We start from the raw sequence: 20942 nt of genomic DNA, 5'->3' as shown, positions 1-20942 counted from the left end.
TTAATAATATACACTGGTGCACACCATCATTAAACTTTCTCTGTAGAGTAACATAAAATGCTACACAAGTAAAATAGTTTAGAATTTAGAGAACTAAATAAGTATAAACAGCAATTAAAGTCACAGTTTCTCTACTCTTTTAGTTATGTTCTACGGAAGTTTGGCTTTCTCCTGTTTGGTGCTTGTCACCATAAGAGTTTATGTAATGCTCACGTATAACACGAAAAATATTGAGATATAGTCTTTCACTTTTTTCCACATTTTACAAATGATGTCAAAATCAGCTGGTCTACTGTATTATAATCTGTGACTACGAAATCCATATGTCCATTTGTCAGAATACTAGAATTTGTTACAACCATAAACACCAAATCAACAGCTGTTACGGTTACACAAAACCACACTGTGTAATGAGCAGAAGTGAGTTAAAAACCAAGGGAAGCAAGTTGTGGAATCAATTCTAAACAAGTGTCATTTTAATTTGATTAAGTGTTGGAATTGGCAAGTGACGGGATAATTATATAAAATATTTATTTATAAAATCACTAGTCCTGATAGTTTATGGCGGAAATTTCAAATACCACTATTTCCCAAGTAGTTGAAACGAATACTGTTACTGTACTTCAAGAAGAGGATGCTTCTCAGCAGGTATTCAATTTTCAATTACGCCTAGTATTCCTACAGTAGTTTTATGGTTATTTTACATTCTTTTCAAGAATTTTTAAATCCATGTCCCATTAAGTTATAGTCTAGGCTAGGTATTATTAATTACAATTGTAAAATTATTTTAGTTCCCATACTTAATGTTTTTGATTTATTTACAGTTGAGTTAAATTACAAAATATAGTGAAGCAGGTCTCAATTGAATCCAAGCAATATTTCTCTTATAGTAATTTGATCTCTGTTGCAAGGTGTTGATGAAAATGCATTAATTTTCTTTATTTCAATACAGAATTATTTCAAGTACTTAGCATTCATGTCTGCAGTCTACCATATTAGATCATCAAGACAATCAAATAGAATAGTACATAATTTCCCATAATTACATTTTTAGGTGTCCACAAACCATGGTAAGATAATGTCAAATTAAAGCCGGAGTGGTAAAATACGAGTTATCATGTTATTAACCTATTGCCATTGTCCTCCGAAACAAAACAATGTAGGTTTCAAGGAGTGAAAATGTCAAATTTAATGAAGATTAAAAGTAGAACTAGTACTTCTCTCGTGCAGGTTGATATTTTCTTGTTCTACACCTGCGTTGGACATTTCATGGTCTTTATGTGACTGTGAGTCAACCTCATATTGGTTACTGCTGACATAAGATATTGCACTATTTTTAGATATGTAAAATAACAAAGTAGTGAAGTCAGGAAGATTTGACCCAATTGAAAGTTTATGTTAATTTGGTCCTACTGAGAATAAAAGTTCATATCGGGCTGACAAAAATGCCTCCGGCCTTTAGCGAAGGCTAGGGCAGCACCTTAAGTACTGTCCTGCACTGATGGCTACTTATGAAAAACATACCTCAAGGTAGTACCTAAGTTATTACTAAAAGACCAAATTCTAGATGGTCTGATCACGAATGCCTCTTAATAAAAACTAGGAAATGCAACTTGCCAAAAGAAATAATGTAAATTCAATTAACTATAACTTTTGAAAAGAAAAGTTTCATAAGATAAGTAGTTCTACTTTTAATGTTATACAACCTCGTTATTCATAGCCTAATTTTCATCTCCTAATACATTTTCATAACCTAACAATTGGAATAGGTTAATAATGCTAAGTTTGTTACTAGTGTGTTTAGGTAAAAAGAAATTTGAAAATAATGCAAACAATTTTAACAAAAATTCCACCACCAGTGATAAAATTTTTACACTATAACAAATAGTGTAAAAAGAAACAAACATTAGTTTTATAAATGAGTGAAACTAAACTCACCATGATTTTCTAATTTCATATGTAGGCTACTGACAATCTACTTAGAAACCACCTGTCAACTTCTGATCACATAAAAAAATCTTTTCCTGATATTAAAACAATAAATGATTACACAATGAACTCGTTTTCTCACTCTGAAAAAACATGATGACCAATTAAGAAAGGAATAAATTAATTTCGTAGCATTTAACTGCTCACGTATTTTAAACTGAAACATGTGACATTCAAAACTAATTAACATTAGTGTTATGGACACCATGGTTATCCACAAGGTAATGAAGGCTACTATATGGGATAGTTGTTGGTGTTTTAATACACTGTTCTGACCACAAAACACTCAGATAACAAGAAGCACAATACAAAAATATAACCTCAAAATGGTATTTTCATTTCAATTATTTAAAATCATAGTTATTTGTAATTCGACCCCTTAAAACCATATATGGTTTTGTTCAAGAGTATGATCAGAACACGTTAATAACATTGAAATTGTATTGGCTCACTGATACCCAAACCATATATTGCATGTAACAATTATTAACAATTTGAAATAGGTTATAGGCCTATTCTATAGAATCCATTAATCTAAGGAGTTATCTAGTATTTGTGATCAGGCCATCTAGAATTTCTTATTTTATAATAGGTAGGCCTAATATCTCAGGGGATGTTTTTCATTCATGTCAATAGCTGCAGTCTGTTTAACTAACCTAATAGTTTCATTTCAATGGTTTTTTTTTATTGTCAGGCTATCCACATCTTTAACTGCTTTCTTTCTTTTTATATTCACTTCCAAAACATTTAGGTTCCTTGTTTTAATGGCTGTTTACAACAGTAACTTTTGTAAGTTTAGACTACCATTATATTTATGATCACGTTTTAATATTAAGAGTTCGAGTATGATAAGCAGTTCCAGTTTTTTTTACATGTACTATATATATATATATATATATATATATATATATATATATATATATATATATAAAATCGTTTAATATTCATTTATCGAATTCTAAGCTATCAACTGATATCAATGTATCTATAGTCTTCAATAAAAATCCATTAATTTGAAATTAAAACAAGTATATAGTGACAATATCATAAGTAATAAATGAACCTTAATGATCAAACAAACAGTTAGAACAGGAAATAGGAAAAACTAGTAAATAATAACAACATAATAAACATTTAGAATAGAAAATAGGAAATTTTCAGAACTGTTTATATGTTTTCTCCTGGGTAGCAATGGTTGAAAGCATCCTTTCCAGAAAACCGTACCTCCCTTCTGTACTCACAGCTAGAGATGGTCTGTACTCAAACCTCCCTACAAAACATCAGCCAGTCAGATATGTACTTCTTAATGTGCTGTGTTAAACCAAAATGCTCTAAAAAGAATCATGGTTTGTCTGGTTCTTGAAATTTCATCAAAACCAGGTTGCTGCATAAGAACAAAAGAAAAAAAATTGACCTCTTCAGTTCTTTTATGCTCAGGAAGACAAGTGGAAAAATATAAGAATGTTAAAATGACTTACTCGTTTGTAATGTCAAAAGCACCATAGTTTAGTCTACTCTATAGGTCATTGACCAAAGCTAAGGTTGAATACTTCCTCCTCATTTGATTTTCTTGTATAGAATTGCCATCATGTCATGTCGTGTACACATATTTTTGTTTTTAAAGTAATTCGTTTGATGAAGGTTATGAACATGATTAGTTAAACCATAGTGGATTGTTTGCAAAGTAAGCTTCAAATAAATAAGGCCTGCTTGATATGTATTTGTATTCCATATAAAATAAGTAAATTTTATATCATATTAGGAGGGTTTATATAACAAATAGACTCTATCAACTTGTAAAATTGTTTCTAAATTAAGCATAATTTTATTATATTATTAATATAGTATGGCAATATTTTTATACAATAGAGTGCATAATAAACATGATATATTCTGAAGCTACCAGATCTCTAGGTTGTTAGAATCTTGTCTTGGATTCATATCAAGTAACCAAGAATCTCTTGAGATATGTTCTCTATCTCTAATTCTGTGGGTTACTCAAAACTCTTATTTTTTCTGTATCTAAATTTAACATCCTCAAACCTCTAGTTTTATCTCCCACCACAAGGAAACATGTCTGATTGAAGACTAACTGATTGTAAGGAATCAAATACTTAATACTTAAATTATTATAATTAAAATATCTGTCTATGTCTAAAATAAACCTGTCAAACTGAGGTTTATTTATGAAAGAAAAGCTACCCTCTTTTTATGGGGAGAAATGATACCGAGTCTATTTTTGGAGAAGTTCGAAAATTAATAATTCATAATCCATTAAATTCAGTTAATTTAAGCAATTTTAATCATTCAGATGGCATAAAATGGCTAAACAAGCGTACCGTATGTGTGGTGGTTGTATCTGGGGGTCATGATCAGCAAAGGTGTGCAAATATTCTGTAGTGAGGATAATTAACAGACAGGTTTATATGAAATTTGCGTAATAACAATATAGGTATTATAACTACATTGTCCCCCTAGCCCAACACTAATTACCTATCATTAATTCTTATAAAAATAACAAGAAGTTGACAAAAATCAAAACTGTGGTTAGTATATAGCAATACAGTATTCCATTCTCCATTTAATCCTTTTAGTGCTACGGTGCCCGGCCTATTGTAATACCCAGAAGAAGTGCTAAACAATTTTATGCAAAAATGTAGTTTTGGACAAATATTTATCATTTTCATATATGAAGTCATATTTTTACTTTTTTTAGAAGAATAATAAAAGAATGGAAGTACAAATTTTTCTACATTTGAGTAGGGTCGGTCGGGGTAAAATGGGTATACTGGGGTGAAACGGGTATAAACATTATTTTATATTATAAAAACTTGAGTTATTGATGTTTTGGATCAGAAAAAAATACCATAAATGTATAACATCATCTTATATGATATTATACTGAAAGTGAGTTGGCTAAACTGCTGGTAGCTTCTTAAAATGAAAAAAAACATATGTTCACAGGAGTCAGTGTAACCAAGACAACCTAACTGATGACATTGTTAAAAGTTAACCTAATCAAATAGAAGTTTCAAATTCAGGTATGTATACATTACACATATATACTTTAACTTTTAACTTGTTTAATGTTTTTTAAAGTTTAATAGGTTTTATGCTATTCATAATTTGTTAACATGGGGTTTAAAATAGGTATAATATTTTAAAAAACTGAAAACTAACCTCACTTTTTTTGTTTTAGATCATGCCACGCACATACATAAAGAAAAAAACCCAAAAATATGATGAAGATTCTTTGAAGGAAGCAGTAAAGGAAGTTGACAATGGAAGCTCAGTATATGCTGCAGCAAGAAAATATAACATTTCCTTATGAAACCCTTCGGCGGTGGAGTGAAAATCCTCCTAAAACTCTGGTTTCTGGAAAGGCAACAGTGCTATCAAAAGAAGAGGAGAACTATATTGTGGAGGCTTTATTGTATGCAGCAAAATGTGGTTATCCACTAGATAGAAAAGACTTGCAATATATGGTGTGTAGCTATGTAAAATCAGTGGGTAGAAAGACGCCATTCAAGGACGATATGCCAGGGTATGACTTTTTAAGAGGGTTTGAAAAAAGGTGGGCACATCAACTATCAAAACGGAAACCCGAAATATTAACAAAAGCAAGGGCTGAAGGACTGTCTCAGTTTGTGGTAGATGAGTTTTTTAAAATTTATGAGCAAGTTCTTGTGGAAAATGGGTTAGAAAATCACCACCCAGAACGTATTTTCAACTTGGACGAAACTGGCCTAGGCACAGATCCCACTAAGGGTAAGGTCTTTGTCCCTAAAAGTGCAAAAGTGTCCTATTCAAGATCAGGAGGAGCTGGCAGACTGCAATACAGTGTTCTTTTTGTAGCCAGTGCATCCGGTGAACGCTACCCACCTTGTGTTGTTTTTAAAGGACAGGGAGATTTGCAAAGTACTTGGGTTCAAGGAGGACCGCCAGGTGCACTCTATGGAGTCACACAGTCTGGCTGGATGCAAGATTTCATTTTTGAGAAATGGCTCATTAATTTTGCAAATCAGACAAAAAATCTTGAAAAACCAGTTCTTGTCTTGTTTGACGGGACATGGAAGTCACTTGACCTATAACGTAACCCGAGTGGCAAGAGACAATGACATTATTCTTCTGTGTTTGCCCCCAAATACATCCCATGCACTTCAGCCATTGGATGTTGGGGTATTTGCTCCTATGAAAAGTGCGTGGAGAGAAATTTTGAAGAAACTGGTATCGTGAATCGCGGCTTAAAAATGTTGACAAGGCTGTTTTTCCAAGTCTTCTAAGTAAACTGGTATCGACTTCATTCAAATCTGAGCACATTATTGGTGGTTTTAAGGGCTCTGGGATCTATCCTGTGAATAAGTCTGTTTTAGAAAAAAGGATTGTTCAGTACAACCAACCTAGGCCAATGGACTTACAAAGTGGAGCACAACCTAAGCAAAAACTCCATCGAAACACCCAAAGACATCGCAGAGGCACCCATTGGCCGACCAGAACCCACTGGATTAAAGTTAGCTAATCCTGTACAAGATTTACCCGGCCCATCAAGTTCTGTAGCAGGCCTACCTGAAATTTTCCTTCACCAATGAAGAAACTGAGAGAAGCAATTTTAAGTACATTGTCACCTGAACAGTCATCAAGTATAAAAGAATGCATTGAAAAAATTCTAAGACAAAAAGGCGACGAGTTCAAGGAAGTTGTGGTGAAGTAATGACAACAAATGAAGTAATGGACAGACTGAAAGAAGAAGAAGATGCCAGAAAAGAGAAAATAAAAAGTAAAAACTAATAGGCCTAAACCCATTACAGCCTTAGGAAAAACAATAAAACAAGAGCCTGGATTGGTCCAAGCAAAGCCGCAAAAAAAACCTAGAGCTACTAAACGCTTATTTGATACGGCAGAAAGTGACGATGAAAGCAGCCTACCTAAAAACGTAAAAACCTACTGAACCCACTGTAGGATCATGGGTAGGTATAAACTACCAAAGTGAATGTGGCACGGTTGTGAAGGAGTACAGGGGACAAATTACTGCACAAGATCTTCGCAACAAGGAGCGATATTCCGTAAAGTTTTTGACAAATGCAAAGGTGAAGGAGAGCGTTACATTTTTCCTGATAAAGAAGACATTGAGTGGGTTGATTTAGGACAAAATTTCTATGTTTTTTCTGTACCAGATTATAATGGAAGATTTTTCAAGTTTGTGTGAAGTGCCCCTCTCAACGAACTGTTTCTATGTTTTTAATTTTTTAAATAAATTACTTGTCTAACTGATATTTTTAGTAATAATAAATTTTTTGTGACCAAAATATTTCATTAGTTATTTTTACTGTGCCTACTTTACACAAATACTGGGTAAAATAAGTACAGCACTTGTAATTATTGTGTTTTTACTATGAAAACATTACTATACCCGTTTTCCCCCAAACCATGGGGTAAAATAGGTATTACTATAAAAAAAATAATTACTTTTATACTAAATAGTTTATTAACTTTTATTACATATTAAACTATTCTAAGAGGTCACAATGATAAGCTGGAACCTGTAATTATTTTGTAATTATTTCAAGAAACTTTTTAAAAGGCCTTAAAGTTAAAAAGAGCATGTTTTTGTACCCATTTTACCCCGACCGACCCTATATTTTTATGTGTATTAAAAATTATTTTATATCAGAATTTTTTACTTTTATATTTTTCTGTATTTGTACATACAATTGTAGTAGGAAGTAATTTATTTTGTTTTTCCCATACTATCATTATAATGAGCAGAAAAGCAGAACAGATAATTAATATTTTTCATTATTACTAAAAAAGTTAAGGATATACAGTATATGAAATATACTCAAACCTCTAGTTTTATCTCCCACCACAAGGAAACATGTCTGATTGAAGACTAACTGATTGTAAGGAATCAAATACTTAATATTTAAATTATTATAATTAAAATATCTGTCTATGTCTAAAATAAACCTGTCAAACTGAGGTTTATTTATGAAAGAAAAGCTACTCTCTTTTTATGGGGAGAAATGATACCGAGTCTATTTTTGGGGAAGTTCGAAAATTAATAATTCATAATCCATTAAATTCAGTTAATTTAAGCAATTTTAATCATTCAGATGGCATAAAATGGCTAAACAAGCGTACCGTATGTGTGGTGGTTGTATCTGGGGGTCATGATCAGCAAAGGTGTGCAAATATTCTGTAGTGAGGATAATTAACAGACAGGTTTATATGAAATTTGCGTAATAACAATATAGGTATTATAACTACATTGTCCCCCTAGCCCAACACTAATTACCTATCATTAATTCTTATAAAAATAACAAGAAGTTGACAAAAATCAAAACTGTGGTTAGTATATAACAATACAGTATTCCATTCTCCATTTAATCCTTTTAGTGCTACGGTGCCCGGCCTATTGTAATACCCAGAAGAAGTGCTAAACAATTTTATGCAAAAATGTAGTTTTGGACAAATATTTATCATTTTCATATATGAAGTCATATTTTTACTTTTTTTAGAAGAATAATAAAAGAATGGAAGTACAAATTTTGCTACATTTGAGTATATTTTTATGTGTATTAAAAATTATTTTATATCAGAATTTTTTACTTTTATATTTTTCTGTATTTGTACATACAATTGTAGTAGGAAGTAATTTATTTTGTTTTTCCCATACTATCATTATAATGAGCAGAAAAGCAGAACAGATAATTAATATTTTTAATTATTACTAAAAAAGTTAAGGATATACAGTATATGAAATATAAAAATCATCGACCATCCAAATATTATTCCAATATGTGACGTTTCGAACATTTGAAATCCACAGCGATACAAAAATTATTGTGAACAAGCATATTTTATTACATTACAAATAAAGAAATTAATAAAGAATTAATAAAGAAAACCCAAAGCTAACTTTAAACATTGATTACTAAGACTGTTTTTATTTAGTGAGTATATATAGTAATGTAATTTGCCACAAACTTGGAATGTATCGATAAATAATGTAATACAATGTTTTAGATAATTGAGAAACTAATGATTTACAAATAGAATAGAATGAAGCAATCCAAAGCACGGGCCGTCTGATTGCTCAAAACATAAACAACCAAACTTACCTTGTTCTTATTTCATTCACTTCAAAAAAATGTTTAAACAGTCTTTCACTGGCAATCAAATAAACAAATATTGATAATCTAAGCCTTTTGGAACGATATAACATCATTTTTGTTATATATATATATATATAATGGTTTTTTTATATATAAAATAATAATATATAATATACACAGCATTTACCAAGTAGACACTGTAGCACTAAAAGGGTTAAAAGACTGACAGGCTAAGAGATATTTTATTTAGAAGATCCGGATTACAAAATTGGGTATCAATAACATTTTCTGTCTTTAGTGGTACATTAAATCTCCAAAACAAGATATGATATCTAAGTGAAGTCCGACATCTACTCCTTTTATGTGTGCTATTTTATTTTATAAAGTTACACAATATTTGGGTAATTTTAATTCAAAACAGCTCCTACCTATTAAGAATGGTTAAAATAAGTGAAGTAGCATAAAATAATTATTTCGTTCAACTAGGTTGTTTTCAGTAATTTCTCTAATAGGTAGGTTTTATTGTGAAATTGTACAAGTCTCTGTCATATTAAAAAATGTTACTGCATTACTTTGACTACTACTATAAAAGTAAAAATTCATTATAGATAATAGTATATATAAAAAACAGATTTAAACGCCCAATGTTTTATGATGTGATATAAAATTTTTAATAATCTTGTACATATACTACTACTATAAAATCAAAATACAACTCTTATAAGCTGTAATTTATAATTTACTTTTATAAAAATCTAATTGTTTTATAACAAGAAAAGTCTGGCTACTCATGTTTTAGTCTTACTCTGTATATTGTTATAGTAAAGTTGTTTTTATTTATTACAGGAACTCTACCTACTTAGGACAGTATTCAAGTGTTTTATTGCAAAAAATAACATGTAGCCTTAAGTCATTAAGATATTTCTCTTCAGTGAATGAACTAGAAAGCCCTCTAAGTGGTGTTAAGATTATTGACCTAACACGAATTGTGGCTGGTCCTTTTTGCACCATGGTTCTTGGCGACCTCGGAGCTGAGGTGTTCAAGATAGAACAACCAGGAAGTGGAGATGAAGCGAGAAAGTGGGGACCTCCTTACGTCCAGGGATCAAACACAACTTGCTATTTTGTTTGTCTCAACAGAAACAAAAAAAGTGTTTGTGTGAATTTGAAAACGACCGAAGGTATAAAGGTTATTCACGACTTGGCCAAAGTCAGTGATGTTCTAATTGAAAATTATGTTCCGGGGAAATTAAGTAGTCTAGGCATTGGGTATGAAGATCTAAAAGAAATCGCACCGAGGCTTATTTATTTATCTCTGACTGGATACGGGCCTAGAGGTCCCTACAGTAGGAGACCGGGTTATGATGTGATCGCTGCCTCTATAGGGGGGTTGTTGGACATCACTGGCCCAGAGGGTGGGGACCCCTGCAAGCCTGGAGTGGCTATGACCGATCTAGCTACCGGGCTCTTCGCTCACGGAGCCATCCTGGCCGCTCTGTTACAAAGGAACAAAACGGGGCTTGGCCAGAAAATAGATTGCAACTTGCTCTCCACTCAGGTAGCCAGTCTGATAAACATAGGCTCCAACTACCTGAACGCTGGGAAAGAAGCGAAAAGGTGGGGGACAGCTCACGAGAGTATCGTGCCCTACGAGACCTTCGCTACTGCGGATGGTTTCCTCACGGTGGGAGGTGGATCAAACCAACAGTTCAAATCTTTGTGTGAGAAGATAAACATGCCTCACCTGTTCAAAGATTCGAGGTTTGTCGACAACATATCTCGAGTGAAAAATAGAGAAGCATTGATAACGGAGCTTAAAAAGTGCTTTGCCAAACAAACAACAGCAGACTGGCTCAAAGTGTTAGAAGGGTCTTCCTTTCCGTATGGACAAGTTAACAGAGTTTCTCAGGTAAGTTTTAATGTAAATACTGTATTACATAATGTATGTATTATGTATTAAAAAATGTTCTTTTGAATTAGCCTTGTTTAAAACTAGTAAATTAAACCTTACAGATTTACATGTTTTTTTCTCGTATATACCGATTTTTAGAACTTTATATTTTAAACATTAAAATTTGCTTTGTAGTATTTATATCAGAGAATTGTTGGGAAAATATAATACAATTTTTTACTAGTATTACTATGATTGAAACGGTATCTACAATGAAGTTATAAATTTAATATTTATTTACTTCTTTAACTCAATTATTTATCCCACAATTGATTAGCGTTTTATTTATTTCAAACATGGCTTTAATTAGAGGAATAAAACTATTCCCATTTATAACGAATAAAAAGTTTATTATATTACTTTTAGTTCTTTACTCACCAGTATGAGGAGAATAAGTTTTATTGTTTTATACAGATGTTTATGGAAGGTGTGTCATAGTAAACTACAAATATAAACTTCAAAATAAAATAATTATGTATGTTTTTAACATTTTACGGAAATTAATAAAAACTAATAACATCATTTTACAATTACACTTTAAAATACATCGCAAACTTAAATAATATTGTTTTTTTTTTTAATAATGAAAGAAACATAAGACTTTGCATTGCAACCAGCAAATACACGCAACCAGCCGCCCCAACAGACTAGGTCTAATTACAGCGGGAACTGTTGACTAAATTAAAAAAAGAATAAATGCCAATCCATCCAGTTACAAAAAAAGAGTTGAGTATAGAATATATTATGCTTAGCTGTCCAAAAGGATTAAAACGAAGTATACGAGTACAATAATGGAAAAATTAAAAAAATATATCTTCATAATAAAATATATAATTAAAAACTTTGAAATTTTATATTGCAATTTTGTAATTAAAGTAATTCAATTTTATAAATTGTATTGTGAGAATATAAAAGACGAGTATAGTATTAACGTTTAAAAAAATCACTTAATTACCAATTCAAGGGGAGACATGGGCCCGGCAATCTCAAATGACAGGTATCAATTTTTTAATTATTTAGGTTTTAATTTTAATCAATCGCATTAATTAGTTATTACCATTAAGAGCAATGGACTGAGACAGATTCCATGTCACGTCAGTCTCATCCGCCACTGAGTTATATATAGCGTAATAGTTGCCATGAGGTGGGAGGAGGCCTGAGCCAGCATCCTAACACAACCCAAAAACCATTTTCTTTCTCTTCTTTTCTTCTTTCTGTTATTTATTTTTGTATGTACTAATACCTCCCCCACCTGACGAAGAGGATATATTCCAATCGTCAAAACTTTGTGTTATACCTTTTGTAACATATAACGATGGCAAATGTCCGAAATCCTGTTATACTGACAGAAATGTAGTTAATTTAAAGAAGTGTTAAAGTTTAGGAGTTATGGTTTTCTATAGTGGTAGAATTTTTCATTGAAAATTATATTCGTGACAGATATTGAATATATCTAAATGTATGATGGATTAAAAGTACTTGTTTTTATCCACACCAGCCTATGTGTTTGTCAAATTAGTTTTCATTTTAGTAGAGAAATCTTTATTGTCTGTTAGCATTTATGACAATGCAATGGAAAACGTCACTTTCTTATAAGTAAAATGGCCTACCTCTATCACTTATTAAACATCTCATAAAACAAGTATAATAATTTAGACTTTAACAAAATTAGGTAAAAATACATTTTATAGATACATAATAAAGATAGTAACTCTGTAATTTGCTTAGATAAAAAAACCAGTAGACATGGTGTTAGCAGTATCTTGTTAAATTTATATAACTTACCTAAAACATAAACAACATAAATTAAATAGTAAATAAATAACAATTCAACAAATAACAATAAAACTAACATAACAGCAATAAATAAATAATAGTAGATAACACTATTAACAAATTAATAATGAATAAATAATTATGAAAAGCTTAAAGCACTAATATCACAGGTTAAGTAGTGATTTAGAGAATAAAATGTGTTATGAACAAGCCAGTTATTTACATTTTTTTATCTACTAATAATAATAATACTAAGTTTAATCCTCATATGGATAAAAGTACCTTTGGTTTTCTCCAATCGAACATTCATCTATTCAAGCATATATTTTTTTCTAGTACATAGGAGTGTATTTCTTGTATACTAATAAAAGTATTTAATTTTTTTTTAGTACTAAGTAAAATATAACAAATATACAGGGATGGGAGGGTCATGATTCTAATTTTTTTAAATTTTTATTTTAATAGGGAAGCAAGAACCTCTGATTGAAACATTTGCAATCATTCTAAGTACTTTCCTTTGCCTAATAAATGCAGACTTACCACTGCTACCATTTCCCCAAAGTGTTATACTGTACCTTAGATGGGAATGGAAAAAGTAGCACCAGAGTGGAATTAACTACTTGCTATTAAATGATATTGAAATTCTTTGTACATTCGTCAAATAGCAATAACATAGTATATTGAAATTCTTCGTACATACGTCCAATAGCAATAACATAGTAATACAGTTAACTATCTTCTGTGGTTAATAGTACCCGATGTAATAAAATGACATTGATAAGATTGTGTTAATGCTTATGGTCACGGATATTCCCTACAGGTATTCAGTGACGAACACATACAGGCCATAGAGCTGGTGAAGGATGTAGAGTTGTCTGACGGGGCTCAGGTGAAGGTGGTGGGACCACCGGTGGAGTACAGCGGAAGTAAGAATGCTGTGCGCTCGCCTCCGCCCATGCTGGGGGAACACACAGAGCAAGTGCTCTCCCAGGTCCTCAACTACCCTCGGGACAAGATACGACTCCTTCGGGAACAGGGACATGTCCAGTAGTCCACTGTATTACTGGGAGTACAATCTAAACAATTGTGTTACTGCAGTAATTAGTTTTTAATTAATTGTATCCAACGGAAAAGTTATTTTATGTTATATATTAAAAATTGTCCTGGCGGAGCAAGTACTTTTTGTAATACAATGTTTATTGAAATTATATTTTATATATATATTAGTTTTAATCATTAAACTGTAGTAATGAATAAATGTAATAAAAGTATCTTATGCATGAAGTTCAGTATATTATAATTGTGTATTTTGTTATTGGCATGTTTTACAATATATTTAATTATTTACATATATTCTTTAATAAAAACTATGTTATGGAGTTTTAAAAGTATTTTATTTGAAACTTCTACCCTGCAGTATAGCCAAGGGGGTATGAGTGTTACAACCCCTCCCCCCATAAGTCCAAAAATATAATCTAACAGTGATAAAACATTATTTGAGAACTAACCGCTGCAGCAGTTTAACATTACTGAACTAAGAAGTCAAAGTGGTGTGAACCAAGGTATACCCACTTTTAAAATGTGTTTATTTATCTGTTAATGAGTGAGTCGTTGTATTGTTTATTTTTACAATTTAAGTTTATAAACCGTTTTTGAAACAAAAGTAGTGTTTGATTTTGGCTTATTATTAAATTAAACTGAGATTAATGATTTATGAAAAGAGATGTCTTACTTGACTGGCCCAAATGAAAGGTTAATGGCTATCTTGTTGATAGCAAAGTCTCTTAGTGATAGTGCAATGGTGGTGAATTGAGAAATGAAACAGTAGATTTATTGAGTCAGTGTTATTGATTCCTAATATTACCTAATCCAAATTGTAGACTTTGTAATCATTTTTTAATCATATTACTGATACAAAGTGTGCATATTTTAAAGAATGCTAAAATATGAATAAACCATAAAATTACTTAATCGTCCAAAAGTCACAGTAAAATTTGTTTCACCTAAGCATATGAATTTTTCTTATTAAATAAGGTACAAATATGCTAGACCTTGTGTTGTCACATAATAGGCTTCGCTGAAGTTGCATGTAGAATTTCAAGTATAGCTTATGTAATTCTCGAAATGTTCTTCAGACAGAAGAGAAATTTTGAAATCCTACTGGCTTCAATGATGCTCAGCCAAATTCCATGCACCATTATTGGACTCTTTCTTGCACATGTAGAATTGAGGTTTCATGCAAAATTTAGAGTGTACAAATGGAACTGCTTTCAAGATATCCTGTGGATAATTAGGCTTTGTAAATGCTCAGCCCATAAAAGTATAAGCTTGCCAGGTAAGCAACCATGCTACCACAGCACGAGAGAGTCCTTACTTTTTGTATTTGTCTGTTTTCTTGACATATGTGTTTAAGTAAGCAATCAAACATATGACCAGAAGACTTATTGGGCTTGATAGTTTCACTACGGCCACTATGTGTAGGTGAGATTAGATCCTGCTCAGAGAGGAAGCAGCTTTTGCTACTGTTACTGGATAGAAACAAATTAAACTTACAACACTAATGCATCGACACTCTTGCTAATTCAGTGTCTGATAGTTGTATGGACTACGTTGTTAGGGTAAAAGTTTTATATACTGACCACAAAGGAACTTTGGAAAACTCAACTGCTTTGAAAGGCAATCAGAATTTATTTGTTTCTTCTCAGAATGATACAAAAGTTTAGTTTACCTCATCATATCCAGCTGAATGGTTAAATGGTATTCCCTAAACAAACTGGCACCATCAAACTGTGTGATATACTCTAGCAATTGGATACCTCATAGAGTTCATTTAGTGTTCCTTAAAGAACAAAAGAGAAACCAAAAAAAGGTTAGTGTATATTGATGACTGAAAAATTATTGTGGGGAGAATAAATAGGTTCTTTTTTTTAAACAAACCATTTATTCAATAAGACTATATTTAATTTTGAAAGAAAAAGTAAATTAATGGAGTAAAAGATAAACTGATATGTCTTTTGGCTTTGGAAGAAAAGGGTATGCTCAGACAATATTTTGTGATCTGAGCAAAGTCTTTGAGTGTGTGGATCATCATAATTTTACTGAACAGGTACCTGGATCTTCTTCATATCTTATCTAAAAAACAGTAAGGAAATCGTTTGCATCAACAGTAAAATGAGACAATTTTTTTAGATGAATTGGAGTCTTATATTGTTTTATCCTTGGACGCCTCTTATTTTCAATATGTAATTAATGGCTTGCCTTATTCAGTTAATGCTCAAACCATAATTTTTGTTCATGACACAAAATTTTAAAATACCAAACATTATATGTATAAACATCAAAAAAATAGTATTTAATTACTTAAATACTTGTTAATTGCTCTAAGTCTAATAACATTATGGTAAACAACACACAAATGAAAAAATCAGTAATTTAAAAACATGGCATTCTTGAGTATATCTTTTAAGTAAACGTTGGGAGATATTAAAAAAAGCTAACTAAAAACTTCCTATTTTTTACATTTCCCATCAGTTTTAAGATACAGGATATAAAAAATGAACTACTGTGTATATTTATAACTAGTTAGGTATGGGTTAAACTTTTGGGATAACTCCAACAAAGAAGATGAGATATCGAATTTGCAGAAAAAAGTACTAAGAGTCATTCAGATTTAAGACAGTTCATACATTTATAATAAAATTACATACCAAAAACAATAAATTGAAAAGATGTTTCAGTAGTCTACACTGTTATAATAGTTGGAAAAATATAACTTCAGCTAGTTTTCAAGTAACGTTTTAACAGCTGGACTGTAATGTCTTAGTTCAGTGTTATACAGGCTTTAGTAAAAAAAAGTATCATGTAAACCAATTTAAATTTTATAAATGACTTGTACTAAATCACTTTTACACTTCATATAAATTCAATAATTTTGTATGATAATATTATTCTATTTTCAGTACTTAAATTGTACTGATCAATACTCTTATCTCCAGTAAAACAAATGGATTTACAGATTTACTAAAGATATCATTGTCCTCATAATTATGTGTATAATAAATAGTTGAAATGTTGTTATTATATTTTATTCAGTTAATTAAACACTTTTAAACGAAAATACTTAACTTTTGTTTTTGTAGTGTTGTGATTGTGTTTTGTATGTGTATACGGTAATTGTAAAGTCCATGAAGCAAATAAATACTATCATGGCTAGAAAGCTACCTGGCACTTGTAGTAAATTTCTGTAATCTGGCGAGATTACTATCAGTATTATTTTAGAGATTTAAACAGTAAGATTTGTCAAGCTGATAGTATGACAAGTCAGCTTGACCCAATTTGTCCATGTTGGAGGGAAAAAAATTTTAGGTTTTGTGAATCAACATTCTTAGTTAATCTATAATTAATATAATAATTCACTTGCTCAAAGCTTATAGGAACGTTTCCTAGTATTTCTGGTCACCGACTTATTCTACAAGAAAAGGTTAAACAACAATAATTTTCAAACAAGTAAAAAAGTTGTGACTCATGCTGAAATTATAAACAATAACTGCAACCATTGTCTGACGTACACACAAGTTGGAAATGGTTGAATTCTATTGGGTGGATTATAATCAACTAATGCTGGCTACGCATTTACAGTCAAGTCAAGAACAATAGTTTGGGCACCAGACAACAATTTGTATATAAAGCTATTCTTTTTTTTCCTTTATTACATGAACATGAAGTACAGTAACAGTGTCATACAAAATTCAAAGAGAGTATGTCATTACACAAGTAAAAATGTTAATATATTTTGTCATTCAATATTAGTGCAGTTCTTTCTCAGCTTGGTGTTGTCAGGTACTCTTCAAGGTTGTATATTGGTCTTTTCACTAGGTAGTCTTGAAGTCCTTTCTTGAGTCGATTTCCTGATAGGTTTCTGATGTTTTCTGGGAGCATATTTTTGAGTTTTCTACCAATGTGTGATGGTTTTTTTACCAAAAAGAGCAGTGCGGTGTTGAGGCAATATGTATCTGGAAGCATTACGGGTATGGTAGGTGTGGACGTCACTGTTGGTCTGGAGGTTTAGTCTGTCATTGTTTCAAATATGTAGAGAGCCCTTACTGTTAGTATACCCAGAGACTGGAAGGCTTGTCGGCAGCTTTGAAGTGGTGCCAGTCCAGCTAGAGTCCTAACTGCTTTCTTTTGTAAAATGAGTACTCTATTAAGGTTTCCAGCAGAGCTGCCCCAGACAACCAGTCCATATCTGATATGTGATTCCACTAATGTGTAATAGGCAGTTTTTGCAGCTTCTAAAGTTCCAATCCATTTGATACATTTTACTACATAGAGTCCTGTGCTCATTTTTTTTGCAGGTGTTATTTACTTGTTCTGTCCATGAAAGCTTATTATCAATAGATAATAAGCTCAAGATATTGTGATATTGGGTATCACAATAGTGATACCCAAAAACTTGACCTGATTACCTACTGATGTATTGGGTTCAAGATTCAAGATTCAAAAATTCTTTATTCGTACATAGTACAGTGTGTACATGAATAGTGTCAATAAGTTTTTTACAATATACTAATTAATCTATATGTCATTTAAAATTAAAATTATACAATGTAATAAGAAATAAACAATCCAGAAGCTTATATACATGAAATACTAAAATTACATACCAGGCATTCCCAATCTACCTTCCCTCCCAAAACTCATCAAGGGAGTACAGAGCCAGATTTATCAAATATATTTTTAACTCTTTTTTCATTTTAATAAAATTTTGTTCATTTATTATTTTTGTTGGTAGTTTTGTTAAAAATTTATGGCCCATAAAATCAGTTCTTTTTTTGAAAAATTCTAGTTTGTGCTGAGGGACATTTCTTTTAAATCTAGTATTATAATGATGTAAAATTTTTGTAGGTTTTGCATTTCTCTCATTTTGTTTTATATATATCACTGTCTCATATATGTATAGACTGTAAACAGTTAAAATTTTGTGTTCTGAAAACAAATTTTTGACAGATTCTGTTTTTTTTTAGTCTAAACATTGCTCTAAGAGCTCTCTTTTGTTGGCGTAAAATTTTGTCTAAATTTTTCTTTGTCGTTGCACCATATATACTAATTCCATAGGCTAAGTGTGAATGTACTAGTGAGAAATATATAGTCCGCAATGTCTGTATACTACAAATCTGCAACATCTGTCGGAGTGCATAGATACCAGAAGACATTTTATAAATTACGTGCTCAGTGTGTTTGTTCCATGACAGATTCTCGTCAATTATGAGTCCTAAAAATTTTGTGTGCTCAACTTGGGATATATCATTATTATTTAAATTAATATCAAATTTGGGTGTTATTCTTGATTGTTGAGTGGAAAACGAAATGAAATTTGATTTAGTTGAATTTAAGAGTAATTGTTTGTTATCTAAATATTGTTTAACTAAATTTAGACTAATGTGAGAAGATATTTCTATATCTTCTTCTGAATTACCTGATATGGTGATGTTGGTATCATCTGCAAACAAACAAATGCCACAGTCCTGCGAAACCACCTTAGGTAGTCCATTAATGTAACAGAGGAAAAGTAATGGGCCCAAAATGGATCCTTGAGGGACTCCGTATTTAATGGTTTCTATTTCAGACTTATATTTTCTTATAATGTGACATCTGCTCGGTTTTAATTTAGATGATGTGTGTTCTATTTCCACGTATTGTTTCCTCTCTGTTAAATATGATTCAAACCATAATAATTCTCTATTTTGAATACCTAGATTGTTAAGAGAGATTAGAAGTTCTTGGTGTGAGACGCTATCAAATGCCCGTGTGAGATCCAAGAAAATTCCAATTACCTTTCCACCCCTATCCACCGAGTTGATTATTGACTGAATAAAGTCAATGCCAGCGGTAGTAGTGGACTTTCCCGATCTAAAGCCATGTTGTTGCTTACCTAATAATTTATTGTTTTCTAAATAATTCACTAATTGAATATAAACTACTTTTTCAAATATTTTAGAAAACACAGGAAGAAGAGACACTGGCCTGTAACATGAGGGGTCATTTGGGTTACCTTTTTTGAAAATTGGTAGACTTGGTGTTTGGTCTTTTTTTCTACTGAAATGCACTTGAGTTGTTTTTTCGGGGTTTAGTGCTAGGTCATTGAGTTCGCTATATATGAGAGCATTTTGCAGTGATGTTAAAGAGTTTACATAAAGTACTTCTGCTGAATCATCTTTTATTAAAAGGGTTGTGTCATCCGCATACATGAGACAGTGAGTGCTGTTGTTTTGTAGATATGACGGAAAGTCGTTAGTAAACAGCAATGCATTCGTCCAGTCTTGAAGTACAGTATTGAGTATTGTATATACAGTATTCCTGTGTTATCGCATTACTAGTCTGTACCTTATATGTGCAACTAAACTAAAGTCAAATTCTGTATTTTCTAGGATCGTCCCACTCTTCGGTTAAAGCTTAAAAAGCCAAAATCCAAAAAACAAGTGAAATGGGGTGAAGACACTGTAGATAACGAACACATGAACAAGAAGAAGTCAAAATGTAAGTATGTTATGTTAGGTATGCTGTTCTTTATTATTATTAATGAAATAACCCCTATAAATAAATGGAAATATAATTGAGAAGTGTTATAGAAGTTCTGGAGTTTCTCTTTGCTCACTGATTTTATAGCATTGAAGAATACCAGTGTATTAGCAACTGGCGTCTCCGATCACAATAACATGAAGTAAAAACAGCAGTAGTTAGTGTATGTTGGAAATAACAACTAAATCATTTTCCATTAGTCTCATGGTTTATGTTTTAGGTAACACTTGTATCATAACTGTCATTATGATATGGGGCTGAGATTATGTTCTTTTTTAACTTTATAACTTTAAATATTTTAAATTGTAATTTTACACTTTTAGATTCAGAATTTTAATCCTTTCCTTAACTAAGAAACAATTTTTAAATTATAAATTTTGTAGCCATTTTAATATTATGGGATTATTTTAAGTCAGTGTATGTAAACATATATATTTATTTATTAAAGTCTGTGACTTTTGACAGTTCTATATTTTATTTATTCATCATCTTGAATTTTATTTTATTCTTAGGTCGGTTTTTAGTTATATTGT

The 20942-nt window shown here is 31.3% G+C and overlaps 1 protein-coding gene across 1 annotated transcript; it reads left to right on the top strand.

Moving 5' to 3' along the window:
- The first annotated feature begins 291 nt into the window (after positions 1 to 291).
- LOC124364620 (succinate--hydroxymethylglutarate CoA-transferase) lies at positions 292 to 14211 on the top strand. The gene is made up of 3 exons (XM_046820233.1): positions 292 to 648; positions 9951 to 11013; positions 13652 to 14211. The coding sequence occupies exons 1-3, from the start codon at positions 635 to 637 to the stop codon at positions 13880 to 13882; spliced, it is 1308 nt and encodes a 435-aa protein (XP_046676189.1). The 5' UTR covers positions 292 to 634; the 3' UTR covers positions 13883 to 14211.
- The last annotated feature ends 6731 nt before the right edge of the window (positions 14212 to 20942 follow it).

Source organism: Homalodisca vitripennis, chromosome 6 (assembly GCF_021130785.1).
Source record: "Homalodisca vitripennis isolate AUS2020 chromosome 6, UT_GWSS_2.1, whole genome shotgun sequence".
NCBI lineage: Eukaryota > Metazoa > Arthropoda > Insecta > Hemiptera > Cicadellidae > Homalodisca > Homalodisca vitripennis.
The sequence above is the reverse complement of the archived record's forward strand: the minus strand, read 5'-3'. Positions and strand labels throughout refer to the sequence as shown.